The sequence below is a fragment of the Athene cunicularia genome (genome assembly GCF_003259725.1).
Source record: "Athene cunicularia isolate RWA chromosome 1 unlocalized genomic scaffold, athCun1 chr1_part1, whole genome shotgun sequence".
NCBI lineage: Eukaryota > Metazoa > Chordata > Aves > Strigiformes > Strigidae > Athene > Athene cunicularia.
In genome coordinates this window covers 129,749,625-129,767,572 of record NW_020799091.1, presented here as the reverse complement: position 1 = coordinate 129,767,572, position 17,948 = coordinate 129,749,625, and the positions used below count along the sequence as shown (strand labels likewise).

General features: G+C 41.6%; 1 protein-coding gene and 1 pseudogene across 2 annotated transcripts in view; both read left to right on the top strand.

Annotated features, from left to right (window-relative positions):
* Positions 1–7,214, top strand: part of LOC113479451 — a 38,763-nt pseudogene extending 31,549 nt beyond the window's left edge.
* A 233-nt stretch (positions 7,215–7,447) lies between these two features.
* The window catches only part of BZW1 (basic leucine zipper and W2 domains 1), an 18,016-nt gene continuing 7,515 nt past the window's right edge, over positions 7,448–17,948 (top strand). Inside the window, exons 1-11 of one of the 2 annotated variants that reach the window (XM_026841644.1) lie at positions 7,448–7,573; positions 9,692–9,868; positions 12,104–12,198; positions 12,443–12,508; positions 12,756–12,891; positions 13,474–13,583; positions 13,699–13,869; positions 14,222–14,368; positions 14,679–14,817; positions 15,682–15,804; positions 16,025–17,242. In XM_026841644.1, the coding sequence (XP_026697445.1) occupies positions 7,510–7,573; positions 9,692–9,868; positions 12,104–12,198; positions 12,443–12,508; positions 12,756–12,891; positions 13,474–13,583; positions 13,699–13,869; positions 14,222–14,368; positions 14,679–14,817; positions 15,682–15,804; positions 16,025–16,056 (1,260 nt within the window). In that variant the 5' untranslated portion in view covers positions 7,448–7,509 and the 3' untranslated portion in view covers positions 16,057–17,242. Of the gene's footprint in view, positions 7,574–9,691; positions 9,869–12,103; positions 12,199–12,442; positions 12,509–12,755; positions 12,892–13,473; positions 13,584–13,698; positions 13,870–14,221; positions 14,369–14,678; positions 14,818–15,681; positions 15,805–16,024; positions 17,243–17,948 lie in introns of those variants that run through there. The other variant, XM_026841653.1, reaches the window with a different exon arrangement.

Sequence of the window (17,948 nt, the reverse complement as noted above, 5' to 3'; positions counted from 1 at the left end):
TGTGTAAGTCAGATGAGGACAGCTTGGTCTTATTTTGATCTATGTTGGCTAATTTCTACTTTTGGAAGGAAAGATGCCAGTTCATATGTAGGCTTAAAAAGTAAGTCTAATTGTGTATATATTTTTATATTTTAAAATGACTGGATGAGAGGTAGAAGTTTACTTTTTTTTTTTTTTTTTTTTCCTCAGACTGAAGAGGCTTTCATCCAGGGAGTTGATCTTTATACATTAGAAGAAATCTACTTTTCCCCAGAAGGAGAGGAGCTCACTTTTGGCCCAGATACATATAAGATCCCTGCCATCTGTGGCATTCCTGAACATTTCTGTGTCTATTTACTGCCAAATTCACACAACTCGGTTGCTATCTATTCTTCCAAGGTAAACATGTCAAACACTGTTTGCAAGCACACCAGGTGATTCTGCTGCAAAACCATGACTGCAGTGTATGGTAGAAACAAAAAAAAAAAAAAAAAAAAAAAAAATTTCCAGTTTCAGCTATGGAATTCTGAAGTTTTGGAATAATTTTATTCCTATGCTTTGTTGGTATTACAGTAGCACTAAGAAACCCTTAGAAACTTTCATCAAAGGTGAAAAAGTCCGTCTTGAAGAGCTTAAACTGCCTAGACAGGAGAAAGGATGAAAGAAGGAAATATGATCCTCCTTAAAGGCAGAGAAGTTACGAGACAAGATTAAGTGACTTTCTAGAATCTCACTGGAAACCTATGATAGGTATGGGAATAGATACCAATTCTTCCACTAGCTGTGGCAGAACACCATTCTTTCAGTTTTAAGGGTACATCATCCTCTGAGGAGGCACCCAGCGCTAGGATTGAGATAGACTCAAAAGCAAAAAAATAAAAGCATCTCAAAATAAAAGAGTCAATTAAAAGGGAGTGTAGGCTTCTGGCTACTAAAAGACAGGAATTCCTACTGTTCCAGCCTCAAATCTAGAACAGGTATGACAAAGTGTCTTTGTTTAACCCAAGTAGACAGCTAAACCTCGCACAGCTGCTCGACCACTTGCCCCCTGTGGGATGGGGGAGGGATTCAGAAGGGTGAAAGTGAGAAAACTCATGGGTTGAGATAACGACAGTTTAAGAGGTAAAGCAAAAGCCACTTACAAAGCAAAATAAGGAATGGAATTCACTTACTACTTCCCATTAGCAGGTGGGTGTTCAGTCATCTCCAGGGAAAACAGGGCTTCATCACACGTAATTGTTTCTCGGAAAGACAAACACTATCACTCCAAATGTCCCCATATTTCTCCTTCCCCCCAGCTGTATATGCTGAGCATGACGCCATACGGTCTGGGCTAGCCCTTGGGTCAGTTGTGGTCAGCTGTCCCTGCTGTGTCCCCTCACAACTCCTTGTGCACCCCCAGCCTGCTCGCTGGTGGGGTGGGGTGAGAGGGAGAAGAGGCCTTGACTGTGTAAGCACTGATCAGCAGTGACGAAAACATCCCTGTGTTATCAACACCATTTTCAGCACAAATCCAAAACACAGCCCCATACTAGCTACTGTGAAGAAAATTAACTCTACCCCAACCAAAAACACCACACAAAGGTATAAGAATTTCCAGAAGAAAGTCCACTCTTAATGGCCTTACATGGTGTAAATGAGTAAGCAAGCTCTTTCAGATGAAGAAAATAAATACAGACAAAGGGCACATTTCTTATCAAAATTAGAAAGCACAAACTTTATCCATGCAAGAGGGGCTAAGGTGACAGTGGGGGTGGGTGGCTTTCTTCCTCTCTTTCATCACATAGAATTAATTCCACTTGGATATATAAAAGGTAGTTTATGTGAGAAGTCATGAGTTATTTAATGGCTTTATAATATGAGCACTGAAGTTCCAGCAGGAAGCTTTTGTGACAGTGTAGCTGTATTGTGAATTTTAAAATGATCCCCACCAGCCCAATCCTGGTCTTCAATGTTTTTCTGATCTGAAAGTTCTCAGAGATCCAAGGAATCCAAACATGCTGGACATGACCAAATACTGAGCTAGTGTAATTCGGTGTATTTCAGATACCTACAGTGGAGATGTGCTGATATAACTCTCTGCTGACAGTTTCTAAAGCCAGTCACTCCAGCTGCCTCTCTCCTCTGCCAGAGCATGGGCAAGGCCGGGTTCTTCCTGGGTAGCTCCATGTTCTTTGCAATACAAGGTGCAGTGGCTGTTACACAGAAGGAAAGAGGACTGCCCCTGGACTTGGCACTGAACAGTCCCTTGACTGTTGAGCAGATTCGCATGGCCTGTTATGATGTCTTTACTGAAATGGTAAGGTTATTTTCATTCTTTTTGTGAGCTAGCCAACTTCTCAGTTCTTTTTAATCTGAATGGAGTGTGCATGTAGACTAGTCCGTGAGACAAATTTCTTTTCTTCAACATACCACAATTAGCAAAGCTTTGCACTTTATTCAGTCAGTGATACTTTGCTCAGCTTTGTTGACAGAGTAACATGAACTGACAGTTCAGAACCGAGGAACCTGTGCTGTTTCCTCAGTGGTAATATTTCCAATTTATGTATCTCCTTTAATCTAAAACCCGTTGCAATTACTTCTCAGATTAGAGTCTGAGTATGTCTTTAGTGTCACTTTATTTGCATCTCTATTAGGAACTATGACTATGTCTAGACACAGAGTAGGTATGCTCCACCACTTGTCCTCTGCCTCTGGTCTAGACTGATTCCACTTTGAACTATGTACCCCAGTTTCCTTATTTTCTTCCTTGAAAATCAGGGAGATGGAAATACGGGCTAACATGCATCCAGGTATTTTCACAACATGGAGTTAGTACACAGGCTGCATGCACAAGAGCACTCCCAAATTTTAGATTTATGTTTCCATGAAAGCATCACCATTGAGAGTGGCATCCACAGAATCTAAGGGTGCAAATTTAAAATATTAACTGTAAAGGCCTAAACAGCCTAAGTCCCAATTCCTTTGTATAAGGTCATTTTCTGTGTAACGATCTAAGAAGTATTCCTAGAGCTGCTTGAGTGAACACAGAACCTTTGCAGGCTAGGTGTTGTGCAAACACTTGGTAACAACTTAGAATTGAAATAAAGGTGGTGGTGTTCTCCATTCATCAGGAGCTGATGTTCCATCTCCAGGAACATGGAGGATTCCCTCAGAAATGTAGGATTTCCTTGCAAACATCATGGCCTCCATGATTTAATGCAGTCTCATTAAACCATGTTGCATAATGGAACCTCATATGCCAGTTCCTCTAATCTGAGCCTTTCAGGCTCTGAGCTCACCTGTGCTATAGGGAGATGCGCTTAATCACCTGTTCAATTACAAGAATGCCACTGTTGACTAGGGGTAAGTTGGTTGATTTTACAACTTTCATAACATGAGAAAGCAGGGAATTTGTGCATGCAAAATTTGTGCACTTGTGGATTACATGGATTTCTGAATTACGGTAAGTTTTCTTTATATAATTTTCTCTATATTTTCTTTCAGATTCCAGAAGATAAAGCTGGAACCTGTAAGCCATGGGCCATCAATACAGATTAATACTGCTTTCCTAAGTATCAGACAACAAGGTGACTCCTTCAGCAACTTACTGACTGAAAGCATTCCTGCAAGAAAGAAGTAGAACTGTAATACTTACACACACAGATATATACTTCTATCCATCTTTGCAGAACAAGATATAAGCACCAGTTCTATTGTCCTGCTAAGTAAGAGACCTCTCATTTTGAAACATGCAATTCTTTCTAAATCCAATTTTGTTCCATGCTACACTGGATTAGTTCTGGAGTTACCCCATGAACTTCAAAGAATTTGCGTGCAATTTCAAAAATACCTTCAAGAAAGAGCAAATCACAAATAGGACCATTTTGCCACTTCTACACAGAGTTGGAGAGTCACAACTGTTGTTATCCACTCTTTCTGTTCTGTGATTCTGTGAAAATCCCAAAGATCAGAATTAGACACTGACTAGTGATAGGGCAGTGTATCACATGTATTGGAGTAGAACAGAGATTCTGAAAGTACATACTGCCAACTGTTTTCTAGACACTGATACATGATTACTACCACAGTAATACTCTAGTATAGCTCTTTGCTTTCTGGCAGCTCATCTCAGGCCTGCTGTATCACTGGGTATCTCTGAACCACTATTGACTTTGATCTCTCTTAGAGCTGGAATATAATCACTGCTTTCACTGCACTGCCAGCACTCACTCCTCCTCTCCTTTGCCTTACCCACAGTTTTGCTCCTTCTTTCCAGCAAAAATGGCAAAGCAGGACATAGCTGATGCATTCATCTGTAGGTAAGGAGAGGGCACAAGGTGAGGGAGGTGTACTGGAGGTGGGAAGGGTTAAACAGCAGGACAGGTATCCAGTACCAGCTTTGGGTGAATTTTATAACAGAGGTGAGGATTTCTGGGATACCATGGATTAGTGAGCAAAAATACAGGGGGACAGACCACCACATCTGTAAATTTGCATAAATAAAGGTGAAAATCCTCCTTCTGAATGTGATCTCCCTTAGGGTATTTTTGAATGTGGTATTTTGGGGATTTAATTGGGCTGTTAACAGAATTTGCTGAAATATGTCTTTAGTAAAAGCAAACTTGTAAGGCACTGTCCTGCTATTTCATGACAGTGATCTATATCTGATACTGTTTCAAGGAAAACAGTATTGAAAATGGTATGAGATGAAATTTGGCTCCTACTGACACTAAGAATGACCAGTGTGCAAGCTTAGAGTTCAAAATGTGTGACTTGGTGAGCCTGGTGCTTTCTCATTAATCTGCTGCAGTAATGAATTTCACAGCAACAGACATACTGGAGAGGGGCTGTAGGCCTTGGTGGGTCTTACATACAGGTGACAGCAAGGGGGACACCTGGGACTGGATACCCTGTCTAAAGCCAGAGGGGATCCTTAGTGTGTGAGTGTGTGTGTATATATATATATGTACATTTTCCTCTAACGGACCTTCATTCTAATCCATCAGAGAGGGGAACAGGATGAGGACATTGGTGCTGTTTGTGTCTGTGTGAGTGCAGAGTGTTTCTGGCTGTGTTGATCTGTGTGGCCAACTGTATTTATATGTATATGTTTTACATGTTTGCATGTTTGCTCATTGAGAATACATGCTCAGCCTTGCTACTGGTTGGACCTTAGGCAGTGGAGCTGCATCAGCCTCACCTCAAGTGGGCATCGACCCCTAACACGTTCATCTAAAGAAATTCTATTTATTGTGACTGAGGCTCTCAGAAGCATGGAGGAGTCATCTTGTACAACTGAGATAAATTGTATTACACTTTCAGATGCAAGTACAAGCACTCGAGCTCCAGAAAGGACAGTGGTTTCATTTCCACATTCATGTGTCCATACATGGCAAGCATAGGCTTACTTTTTCCTTATTTTTAAAGCTTTCCATTTTTTATATACCCAGTGTATATCTGTCTTGCAGAATGAACAAGACATTTATTTTACAGCTTCCAAGTTTTACTCTAGTTTTAACCTGCAAGGGTAGTGTAACTAAGGGAACGCTGGGTTGGGTGATTGTGCAATGCCTGTAGTCCAGACAAGAAGAACCAGGGGAAGGTAAGCAGCCTCTCTGAAGATATGACCTTACTTTAGGATAACTGAATAAGACAGTGGGATCAAATGCAAGCTAACTGATTCTGCTTGGATGTAAGAATTTCACAGATTGTTCTTTTCCAAGCTTTAAATGTAATCTATCTCTTGTATGGATAGATAAGGAATACTTGTTTGCCTTCCTAAACATAGATACATTCAAGGATAGGGTTTTCAAAGAATATCTACTGAAAAAAAAAATTTACCAGAATTGGTGTGTTTCCTGGATTAGAAGTGGCTGATGCAAATCACCTAGAACATTGTATAAGAACACCAAAGGCCAACACTTCTTCCTTGCTTGCTTCTGAAAAATTACAATTTAGCCAAGAGGTGCGATGACCCCTCTGCTACACCTGACAAGATTCTGGCCGTGAAAAGATTCACAGCTGTGGAAGTGATTTGCTGGGATAAAAAAGAAATAGGGCTGGGGATGGCCTTAATTAGGAAGTCATGGTTGTGCAGGTGACCTCACTTTCCCCTTCCTAAGCACGGGGACTTGTTCTGTTTATACACCTGATAACTGGTCATTTCAAGAGCTTTAGTCAAAGGATCATTATACTTTCCACATGGTGGAAATTTGGCAGCTGTGTAAGGTCTAGAGGGAAGCTTGCAATCTCTTGGTGAGCTAGTGGTTTGCCTTTTGGGGGAGCAAAGAACTGAGTGGCAATTGCATCTGCTGCCCTGTATCAGCATACAGAGTATGTTGCATGTTGTTATATTCAGTTTGGTAGACATTTCCTGTTATGTGCTGCTGTGTGAATTTGGCAGTGTTTTTTAGACAGTAATTAAAGGACCTACACTAACATACTGGCTTTGTTTATGCTGTCTGACAGACTGCTCTAAAGCCTGAAGATAGGATGAGACTTGCTAGTGAAAGAAATGGTGTTTCAACTGCAGGAGAGAAGGCCTGCACTTCTGGAACTAAGCAACTTTGTTCTATGTCAGATATGAGTAGCTTATAACTGATAATTCTGTCTGTATGGACTGTAATACATGACATCTTTATAAGGTGATGTTATCATCAGGATCTGAGGAAAGAAGAAATTTTTACAACTGTAACAGCAAATGTAGGACCTAACAGCACAGCAGGTATGGTATTGACAAAGGTGTGAAATTAAACTTGTAAAGCCCCATGAGCTTTTAGAATTTCCCCACATAAGAAAAAGAGAGCTAGTAAACATACAGAAGCTCTGACAGCTACTGAGAGACAGGTTTATTTGGTGGAATGCACAAATGAAAACACATCAAATGTGCCTTTTGGAATAGAGTGCTCTTTTTATATGTATATATTTGTACAGAACCTAACAGAATGCTAATCAAGACGCTAATAAAAAACAGAAATTCTGGGCATAAATTTAACATACTAATAATTAATGCTTCCAATCCCTCTGACACACACATCAAGTAAATTGTATGAAACAGCTTGTCAAATTTGAAACTGCAATATCTAATCCATTTGAAAGTGAGACTAGGATCTGGGATAGCAGATTTTCTGACAGTTACTCTGTATTTAAATGAATAAGAGAAATAGCTTGACATAAGCTTTGTCTAAAGCTTATTTACAAGTCTGAATTTACTAAGTTCAATCAGTTATCAGCCCTTCTAAAACACAAGTCTACTTAGGCAGGAAGCCTTACAGCTCTTGATAAATAATCAAATGAACAGAAAAGAATGTATTAATTGGTATTTTCCCCTTCAAGTACCATGTTTCTGCTGCAGGCCCTGTGCCGTGGGGAAAATGGAGGCCGGGGAAGGGCAGGGGAGGAGGAGCGGTGCCGAGGGGGAGAGGCCGGGCGGGGAGCTGGCGAGGCGCCCTCCGGCAGCAGGGTGCGCAGGACGGGGGCCGGCGGGGCGGGCAGGCTCCGCACCTGGCGTCCTGAGGCGTGTTGCTGCTTCCTTGCAGGGTGTCTTTTATGAATAATCAAAAGCCGCAGAAGCCGACGCTATCAGGCCAGCGTTTTAAAACTAGAAAAAGAGGTAAGTGGTCTGCAGTGTGCATCTTGCCCCTGCCCGCTGTCAGCGCCGTGTGTGTGGCCCCCGGTTAAAACTCGGGTTTGGTCAATAAACAACCCAGTGCCTTTATCTGCTTCTCATTCATCTTCTAAACGAGACCACGCTAAATACAATGTCTTGAGGCTAACTCTAGGTGCTAGAATATTCTCTGTACTAATAGAAAATATTTGGCAGTAAGAACTGTACCTGAATTTACTGTGATAACCTTGGCTTAAGAGGCAGTCATTCTAGAACTGTACTGTGTTTAGCCTGAAAGCAGAAGTATCTAGTACCCCTGAGTTACAGGGGGACTCCAGCACAGGGTTGTTGCAGATCAATACCTACATCTAAGTGTCATCTAACTGAGTAGGAATTTCAGTGTTAGCGACTGGATAAAAGTTACATTGTCCCCTTAGCGCTATAAGAATCTGTGATTTAAATTAAGCTAACCCTAGAAAACAAACAAAACCCCACAAACCCATCCACCCCAACCAACCAACAAAACCCCAAAGTGTGGGATGTGCCTGTCTCTGTATGTACACAGTTACTCCCATAAGAAGAGTTAATGATTGAAGAAGTGTGATGAGTAATTTAGTATTTTGGTGGTGGTTTTCTAAGCCTGAAGAGGAAATGGGCACAGCTCTTAGAGTTTCTGTTTGATACTGTTTTACTAATATACCAGTAGTGTTCTACCTCAGACTGATAGCGTTAAGGATGCTGTACGTACTGAGCTAGTAATTAAGTTGTAGAGAAGTACATGTTGATTTACAGAACCGATTTCAGTGTTAAAGCATGTTGAGAAACTGCTGAAGTGAGAGCTGCGTTTAGTCTGCCCAGCAGAGGATGAAATGCTAGTGTCCTGGGGTTTTGTCTGTTTTTAAGCATTTAACCATAGTTTGGCTTCCAAGCAACTCTGCCGTAACAATGAGCTTCATGAATCTGTCCTGGGAAATAACCGATCCAGTGTTTCTAGACTTCTACCCAACTGTTACAAAGTGTTGATACTTGCATTAAGTATGAGGACACTAGTATGCCCCTTACAGAAGGGTTCCTAACAGCTGCTAACAAAACTGGCTAAGCTGTTGTAGACAGCACTCAAAGTAAGATCTGCAGCTGAGTTCTGTTTCTTTGGAAGCTTTTCGTCTCATGGTTTGCATAATCTAAGGATGAATTGAGATGAATAAAGTTGAAAACCCTCTTCCATTTAAGGCTACTGTTAGTTACACAGGTGGTTTTGTTGCATATTAACTATGCCCTGCCTATAGTGAAAACAAGGCTGTGATCAAATGATATGTATCTTCAGTGTGAAGAAGCATGTATTCTGCTTTAACAACAAAGGATGCTAAATGGATCTTTAATTACAGTCCATCATTTCATGTTTATTTAAGACTAAGCAGTTAGCTCAGATTTCTACATTTCACCCAGGCACTTGAGGAAAAGCAGTTGCTTCAGACTCATTTAGAGGAGGGGATTGTCTTTATAGGCGAAAAACAAGTATTGTCGGTTGGCTCGAATATGAAAATAGTATGCAGCTTTTTTTTTTTTTTTTTTTTTTTTTTTTTTTTTTTTAAATAGTGAGAGGTCCAAAGGGCTGAAATGGAACAGGAGTAATAGAGTCAAATGCACAAAACTGTAGGGGTATGTATTTTGAATTGCCTTCCAAGATTTAATTAAACCTCTGGTTTTTGAGCAAAAGAGTGATCTAAGTTCTTAACAGTGGTATAAGAATCAAACTGAAAAGTCAGATGGGCTTTATTAGAGCCAACTAATGATCATCACAAAGAACTGTTCTGAGTGAAAGTACAGTAAGAATTCAATCAGAGGTAACTAAGGAATGTTATAGCTTTTCACAGCCTTTCCTCCAGCCTTGACTGAATAGGAGAGTGAAAGCAGTAGAACTTCTTACTGCTATATTGGCCATTGAAATTAATTTTAGGCTACACTGTTAAGTCACTATTTGTGCTAGTTAGTACCAGTTGTCAGGCTTGTCAGTGCAAGTTTGGTTTGGGGTTTTTAAAAACAAGATTAAATTACAAACTTTAAAAACCATACAGCTGTGTGTGGCAACTTTATTTCAATAAAATAAAAACTTTGTTTTTACAGATGAAAAAGAGAGGTTTGACCCTACTCAGTTCCAGGACTGTATTATTCAAGGTTTAACTGAAACTGGCACTGACTTGGAGGCGGTAGCAAAGTTTCTTGATGCGTCTGGTGCAAAACTCGACTATCGCCGCTATGCAGAAACGCTTTTTGACATCCTGGTGGCTGGTGGAATGCTGGGTAAGTCCTGTTAGTAGGGCTGCTGTCAGCCTTTAGTCACTTGACTCTACAAAAGCTTGCTGTTTTTTTTTGTGTAAAAACTGCAAAAGAGCCTATTGAGCATGTAGAACAGGGTTTAAGTTATGTGTAGTAAACAATGATTGGCTGAGCAGTGAAGTTACTGTAGAAATACTCTGTATAACCTGACACATTTTTGCTTGTGTTGGTTTGCATTCTTCAAAGTGTGGATTTTACAGACTTGGATTAAAGGAAAATATGTTGTGTTTTGGGTTTGTGTTTTTTTAACTAGGAGTGGATCTTGACTCTGTAGTCAAGTTCACTACTGCTACTGAGATGATTGAATGCTTGTTCCAGGTCTGTGGTCTCAAGACCAACAGAGTTACCTGAAAGATTCTGGTACGCACCTGTGCTTTGTGCACCCTACCCTGTTATTATGGAAAGTAATATTGTTTACAGAAGAATCTGATGTGCTTAGTCTTGGAAATGCTATTATAAATTGCTTGTTGTCGACAACAGGGAGGTCATGGCCTCTAGCAAATGTCAGGGAGTAAGAAACTGAGAGTCAGCAGAAAACGCAGGGAGCTGAGGAAATTGAGATGTGATGACAAAGTCTTGTAAACTTGTGTACACTGTAAAGAGCAAAGAGTGGAGCAGGTGCTCAGCAACCAGGTAAAGAAGTAAATGAAGCTAAATGAGGTTGTAAAGTAGTAAAATAAAGTCGTACTTCTAGATTTTTGACTTTACGTTTCCTACTTGACTAAATACTGTGAAGAGGACCTTTTATGTTGTCTGCCTAAACTGGAAAAGGTCTGTCTCAGATTTTAGCATTTGTTATGCAGTAGTTGGGGGGCAGGACTTAAATGAGAAATTTGGCAGTTGCAGAAGATTTTTTTGAAATGTAATGGATATAGAATTCAAAGGATGTAAATGCGTATGGAGAGGAGAGGAAATAATCTGAATCTGGGCCGCTGTCAGACTCTGGATGGCAGTTCCGCAGTGGGGGTGGCTGGTTTGGGAGGATGCATCTGTTGAATGTTGAGGAGGTCTTCACAGTAGTACTGCAAAAATGTCAGGTGACTTGCTCAAACAAATGCTGAAAAAGCAAGACTTTCAGAATGGCTTAAGTTCATGTGCCTGCCTGTCTGAGCTGTGTATCAGAACAGTGTTTTGTAGACTGAAGTTACTGTGATGTTCCTTTGGGTAAGAGGCTCTTTGGCTGATGTTACAAGAGCTGGTAGTCTAAGTAAACTTGTCTGGAGCATTGCTAGGTGATTGTAACAAATTGTTACAATCTGTGGGTTTACGTTCAAGAGTCTTAACTTTGACATACGCATACTGTGTTAGGAAGTGTTTCTTCTAGGAATGAGGCTGAGAAAGGAGGGAAAAATGCATCGTGACATTAATATAGGCATCCTTTACTCAACTCCCTCTAGTCTAGAACAAGTAGGTAAGTAGAGTAGCTTTGATCTTTAGCCAGACAAGGCCAAAATAAAAACTGTCATCCTGTTGCCTTACTATCTTTTAATATTATTATCACGAATGCTTACCTCTGTCTTCAAGTCATGTTTCTGACTAATCCATAACAAAAGGATCTCCCCTTGTATGTGAGATAGCATAGAAATCAGTGATGAGGTATTTTGGCACTGTAATCAGTGACTTGAATTCTCTGTAGTTAGTGAAGCAGCCTGGCTACAATTCAAATGCCTGTATTAAATTGAAGAGGGATGGTGATGAAGCATCTTCTAATTAGCAGCTAAAAAGCTCAAGTGCCTTTCAAGACTAAAGTTTCAAGCCCCTTTCTGGGACACTGAATTCTGAATGTGCATCATGTTCCATCTCCTTTTGCTACTCATTTTATTTGCAAGACCCTTACAAAGCAGCACTATTGCAGCAGACATTAAAAAGACACTTGCTAGGATTAAGCAGCTTCAGTGGCTTCCTTTCAGGGAAAAGGAGGTCATATGAATTTACCCACATGTAAACAAGATGTATTGCCATTCCAGTTAGCAGTAGGGGGTTAGAATATTTAAATGTTTATATCGAAGCTACTGATTTTAAAGTTCCACTACAGTGGTGGAGCAGATGGAAAGGTAGCGGTGTCTTCAGTGATCCTGTCGTTCAGTCATCATGAAAGGACAATGCGTTCCATGTTAGGGGTGTTGGAATTCTTATTGTGGAGACTATTCAGTACTCTCACTGGGAAGTAGTACCACTAATGCCGAAACTCTTCTTTAGCCCCAGGTGGTACCCTGGCAGATGACATGACACGCACAAACGTCTGTGTATTTGCAGCACAGGAAGACCTAGAAACCATGCAAGCATTTGCTCAGGTTAGTGTTGTAATGAGTACAATTTAACTTAAACTGTTTAGTGGTCAAAAATGTAATCTTTGTGTAGTTGAAAGTTTAGGTAGAAATTAATGCATGGCTTTAAGAAGTGTACTGGAAGAGGTAGAGTAGCACTGTTCTAAGCTGCAAGTGCTCTAAGGAGTTCAGATCAACTTCACTGAATGTGTTATTTTTGAACTCAAATGGTAGTACAGAGCAAAAAATAACCACCTCTGTATCTCTTTAGGTTTTCAACAAGCTAATCAGGCGTTACAAGTACCTGGAGAAAGGCTTTGAAGATGAAGTCAAAAAGGTATGGAGCGTAGGTCCTTATTAGTAGACAACTCTACACGAGATGAGCTCTATAATGGATTATTAAAGTACAACAGTTGAAGTCTTCAGTAAAAGAACAGCTAGCTTGTATGACTAGGGGAGACTACCAGTGAACTGGTGCTTATGCTTGTTGAATACCTTGATTGAAACAAAAGCGTCCAACATGGAGGCCAGACTTTCCTAAGAGATGGTAGTTCTTTGGCAATTATTCTTACTTCCTCTTGCAGTTGCTTCTGTTCCTGAAAGGGTTCTCAGAGTCTGAGCGGAACAAACTGGCCATGTTGACGGGTATCCTGCTAGCCAACGGGACGCTTAATGCATCAATTCTCAACAGTCTTTACAATGAGAACTTGGTTAAAGAAGGTGAGTGTTGTCCAACTCCTCCTTTAGGGAAGGGTGGTGGGGGACAGAACCATGACACAGTTTCCACAGTAGGTGGAAATTGTGATGACAGTACACCCTGGCAGCTGACTAGCTTCATCTGGTGGTAGGTTTGCTGCCAAATTAGCAAAAGTAAACATGCTGCCTCACAACCTGGAAGGTCGTTAGAAGACTAGTCTTTTTGGAAAGCTGTGTAGGACTTCCCTACACGACACTGGGGGCTGCTGTTGCTGGTGTTGCCCAGCAAGGCAGCACTGTGTTTTGGAGAGGGACCTTTCTGGATGCAGAAGGTGTGTTGTCTTTAGGCTCCTTTCTAAACTGCAGCAAGGAGAGTTGAGTTTAGTACAGGGAAGCCTTTGTGATGCTGCGTGGTGAGAAAAGTCCAACATGTTGGAGGCTGCAGCCTCCTCAGGCAGAGGTACTGCAGCCACTGCTAGGGCAGCCTCTGAGCACAGCTGCTGCTTTGAGCAGGGGTCTGACCAAACTCAGTGCCCTATACTCTCCGGCCTTGTGATTCTCTTTGCTTTGAATTTCAATAACAATAGTACTGTTCCTACTGCACAGGTGTTTCTGCAGCTTTTGCAGTCAAGCTGTTCAAATCATGGATAAATGAGAAAGATATTAATGCAGTGGCTGTCAGTCTTCGTAAAGTAAACATGGATAACAGGCTGATGGTGAGTACCACTGAAATTACTGATTTACTACTTAAGCCAAGTTAGTAAATAGCATTTACCAGCAAAGTATTCAACACGTTTCTTTTGTGAAAGAGTTGTAAAACTTTGTTTTCAGGAACTCTTCCCAGCCAACAAACAAAGTGTTGAACACTTCTCCAAGTACTTCACTGAAGCAGGACTAAAAGAACTTTCCGAGTATGTTCGGAACCAGCAAACCATAGGAGCTCGGAAGGAGCTGCAGAAAGAGCTTCAGGAGCAGATGTCACGGGGAGATCCCTTCAAGGATGTAAGTATTTGGCTGTAGACAAGGTGGAGGTGCTTTTCTTTTTTTTCTTTCTTTTTTTCTGTAGGAGCTTAGCTCAAACTATCTGAAATGCAATAGCATTTAATACTAATTTGAAGAAGATATATGCCTAATTAAATACTAAATTTAAACACCTAGCTCTTGCTAGGATTAAAATTAGGACCAGGGTGTTCTGGTATTTGCTTCACTGTCTTTCCTTAATGTCCTGAATCCTGTTGTATGATCAAGGGGGTGATTTGTGGTTCTGAAGGTTTCCAGGTTACTTTTATAACAGAAATTTTAGTTTAGTTTCATATGTGGCCTGTGTGCTGACTCTCTTTATTCTAACTGGCAGATAATATTGTATGTGAAGGAAGAGATGAAGAAAAACAACATCTCAGAACAGACTGTGGTAGCCATAATCTGGTCAAGTGTAATGAGCACCGTGGAATGGAACAAAAAGGAGGAGCTGGTAGCAGAGCAAGCCATTAAGCATTTGAAGGTACTGTAACTGAAGTGTGGACTTTTGCACCCCTTCAGTAGGGTGCTTCCCTTTGTCTCTAGCTCCCTTTTAAATGACTTAAAACCTACAGCCCCCCTAATACAGGGAATCCTTCCCCTTGTAACAGTTGTATTATAGTCTTGAGTTACTGAGGCAAAAGCAGTGTGACTTCTGCAGAAGCACTTGCGGGGGTGGGTGGGGTGGTGTTGCAGATTTCTAAGCAGTGGTTGACAGAAACTGTGAAACCAGCCTAGTCAGGCAGTAAAATGCAATGTGCTCTGCATGTGCCAATTAGTTGTTCCTGTCACAGCAATACAGCCCTCTACTTGCTGCCTTTACTACCCAAGGTCAGTCAGAGCTGACTCTTCTGTTGAAGATTCAGGAGTATTGTTATGACAACATTCACTTCATGAAGGCCTTCCAGAAAATAGTGGTACTCTTCTATAAAGGTAACTTTGGGGGGGGTGTAGTTCTGGGGATGTGTGGGAGTTTGAGGAAGTTGGTTTTGGGTTGGTGGTTTGTTGGTTTTTTTTGTGTATTTTTTTTTTTTTTTTAAAGCTGGTATTCGCAGAATGCTTCAGTCCTGATAAGACCTTTACGGAAGATCAGTGCTATAACATTGCACTTCATAAGCTGAAGAACTGTCTATTTCTGTTTGCAAAGGTGGATGTGGCAGTCCTTGGCATGTGGGGAAGTATTCCTCTAGGCAAGGATACTGCCTGTCTGCTAGATTCTAAGAGTTGTGGTAGATCAAATCTAAATTTAGATTTTAAGGCTCTTTGGCCCTTTTAAGGTAGGGATAGGTGATTATTCTTCTTAGTTCTCTGTCTGAATAACTGAACAGCCAGAGATTGAGACCACCAAGGTGTTGTGGAGTGCTCCAGTCTCTCTGTTAATGGCTGTTGAAAGGTGTTACTGAAAAACATGTGGTGCACCCATGGGAACACGTTGTTAATCTGAAGATTATATTGTACTTGTAAAACTTAAAAAACAAACACTTCCTGTGAGGTACTTTGGGCTTTAAAGAATTTGCAGCTGTTCTGAGCTGTTGACCTGAAGCTTTCCTTGGTGTGTCATCCCAGATAGCTACGAAATACATGAGACTGTCAATGGGAGTGAAAGTGCAGCTCTGAGGTGCGTGCTCAGGAACCCCCAGCAGCCAATCTGAAATGGGTGGTTCTCAGAATACTGAGGAGGCCCAGGACAGGAGTGGGGGTTGTGCTGGGCCAGGGAGAAAGCAAAGGCTTCTTGGTCAGGGTCAGGAATTCTTGTCAGCTGGCATTCAGGTAATGCTGCTCTTGCACATCTTACAGCTGAAGTGCTGAGTGAAGAACCCATCCTGAAGTGGTATAAAGATGCACATCTTGCAAAAGGGAAGAGTGTTTTTCTGGAGCAAATGAAAAAATTTGTGGAATGGCTCAAGAATGCTGAAGAAGGTAACCAGCAGCTGGTTCATTTTGGGAAGCTTGGTGCACTGGTGCTTTGTTTTGGGTTGGGGAGGAGTGTTCATTGCCCTTGAGACTAAGTGTGCCCCCCCACCTGGTACTGTGTAGAAAAGTTTGCCAATGAGCCCCCCCGGGCATCCAGTAGCAACTGTTGGGCAGGGTGGGGGGCGTTCCCCACTGGCAGCCTGGTGATGAGGTCTTTCTGTTCTAGAGTCGGAGTCGGAAGCAGAAGAGGGTGACTGACCTGTGAACCCCTGTCCTCAGTAAAGCAAACAGGAGCTGTAGATAAGTGTCATGTCTCATGTGTCCTTCTGATTCTTACATCCTACCTCCCTGTATCAAGCATGATATAAGGGCTCTCATGGCAATTTATTTTAACTGTTTTCTATAGTTATTGAAATACTGGGTTTAGTTTTTAAAACCATGTTTTAAGTAGCTTACAGGAGCTATTCTAGATTTTACTCTAACCTGCATTTGTCCTTTCAGTTATATTCTACCTCCTGTATTTTCTACTGTAATAATGTAATTTAAGGCCTTCCACAATGAAATCCATTTTACCCCTTGGGTTTTCTATCTATATTTGAGGAGACATGATATGGTGAATGAAATTTCTGGCAGTTCTGTTTGCAAATTAAACTGTAAAAAAGCCTTGAAAGTGAAGAGGCCAGTGGCTTGTGTGGTAACTTGGTGTGATGCTAAAGTCCATTCCACTTTCTTCAGCTCCCCCCATTTAGTTCCTACCTGGCTGTCCATCTCCCCAGGGCTGCCTCCTCTCTGTACTAGCCCTTGAAAGCAATCTTCTAGCCCAGCTGCTGGGCATGGCACCTGCCTTGCTGTTGGGAGCTCCCTGTCCTGCTGGCAGGGGTGGTGGGGGGCAAAAAGCAGTACCTGCTGTGGGGTACAGGGAGTGGCACAGCAGAGGGTGGTGTCTGCCTTGTGGCCAGGTTGGGGTTTAGGGCTGTGGCACTTGTCTCCAAGCAGGGCCAAGAGGCCCTTACATTCTTCCCCAGGCTCTGGGAATAGTGACGACTGGAAAGGAAGGCAGACTAAACTCTAACCCTCCCCATGACATTTTGAAATCATTCTGTGCTGGCAGATGACATGTTAAACCAGTTTGTCTGCTCCCTAAAACTTTGAATTCTCAATGGAAATTCTCAGGACAGCTCAGAATTTGAGACAGATTTGGTAAAAAGAGTAGTCTATGCTATTGAAGGTAATAACATTAAGTGAAATACTGGTACGCTGAGTACACCTGATAAAGATTTAAAAAAAAAAGGTGATCGCAACACAATCTGTTCAATATTATGGTAACCTACCTTTGTAACTTTTTTTTTAAACAAATAAAGGACATCATTACATTTATGTCAAGTGCTGCCTCTGTTCTCTTACCCAAAAATGAAGCATCAGAGACGGAAAAGGGTAAAAATCAGTACTAGGCCTTAACTATTCTGGTGACAGCTGAAGACAACAATTAAAATAGTCCTTTCTTGCTGTTAGGAAGCCTAGTTTAGAGAGCAGGGGGTGACCTATTCCACGTGTTCAACGCGCAACTGGCCTGAGACTTTTATTCACCAAGAAAATGCAAGCGGGCTTGTCAGTATCTTTTCCTTAAGTTTTATGCCAGCGGTGGGATTAAACTTCAGTATCCAAAAAGCTGTAACACAAAAAAGGGCATCTACAAAATAACTATAGGCAATAAGTAATTTAATAATTTTTTTGTCTCTTTGGAGTGACATCAGCATCAGCCTTCTCAGCTACAGGAGGCAGCTTCCTTTTCTGCCGTTTCAAGGGTGAGAAAAAAGGATGTTTCAGTGCTTCCTCCAGAGTAATGCGCTTGGCTGGGTCGTACTCCAACATCTGGAGGAGGTCGAAGAGGTTTCTGTGGTCCAAATTCTGACAGGTCACGAATTCCTTCAGGAAGAAAACAACACAACATGGCGGTTTTTTTAATGTTGGAATTGTACTTAAAGCTCCTCTCCCTAAGTGCCTTTTCCCTCTGCCATCTCACCTTTAGGGGCTTACACCAACTTGGAACACATCTTCCAGCAAATCTGTGCCCATCCGAGTCCAGCCGGGCACGATGGAAATACCTGCGTTTCCTTAAACAAACAGACCAGGGCTTGTTATTCAAAGAC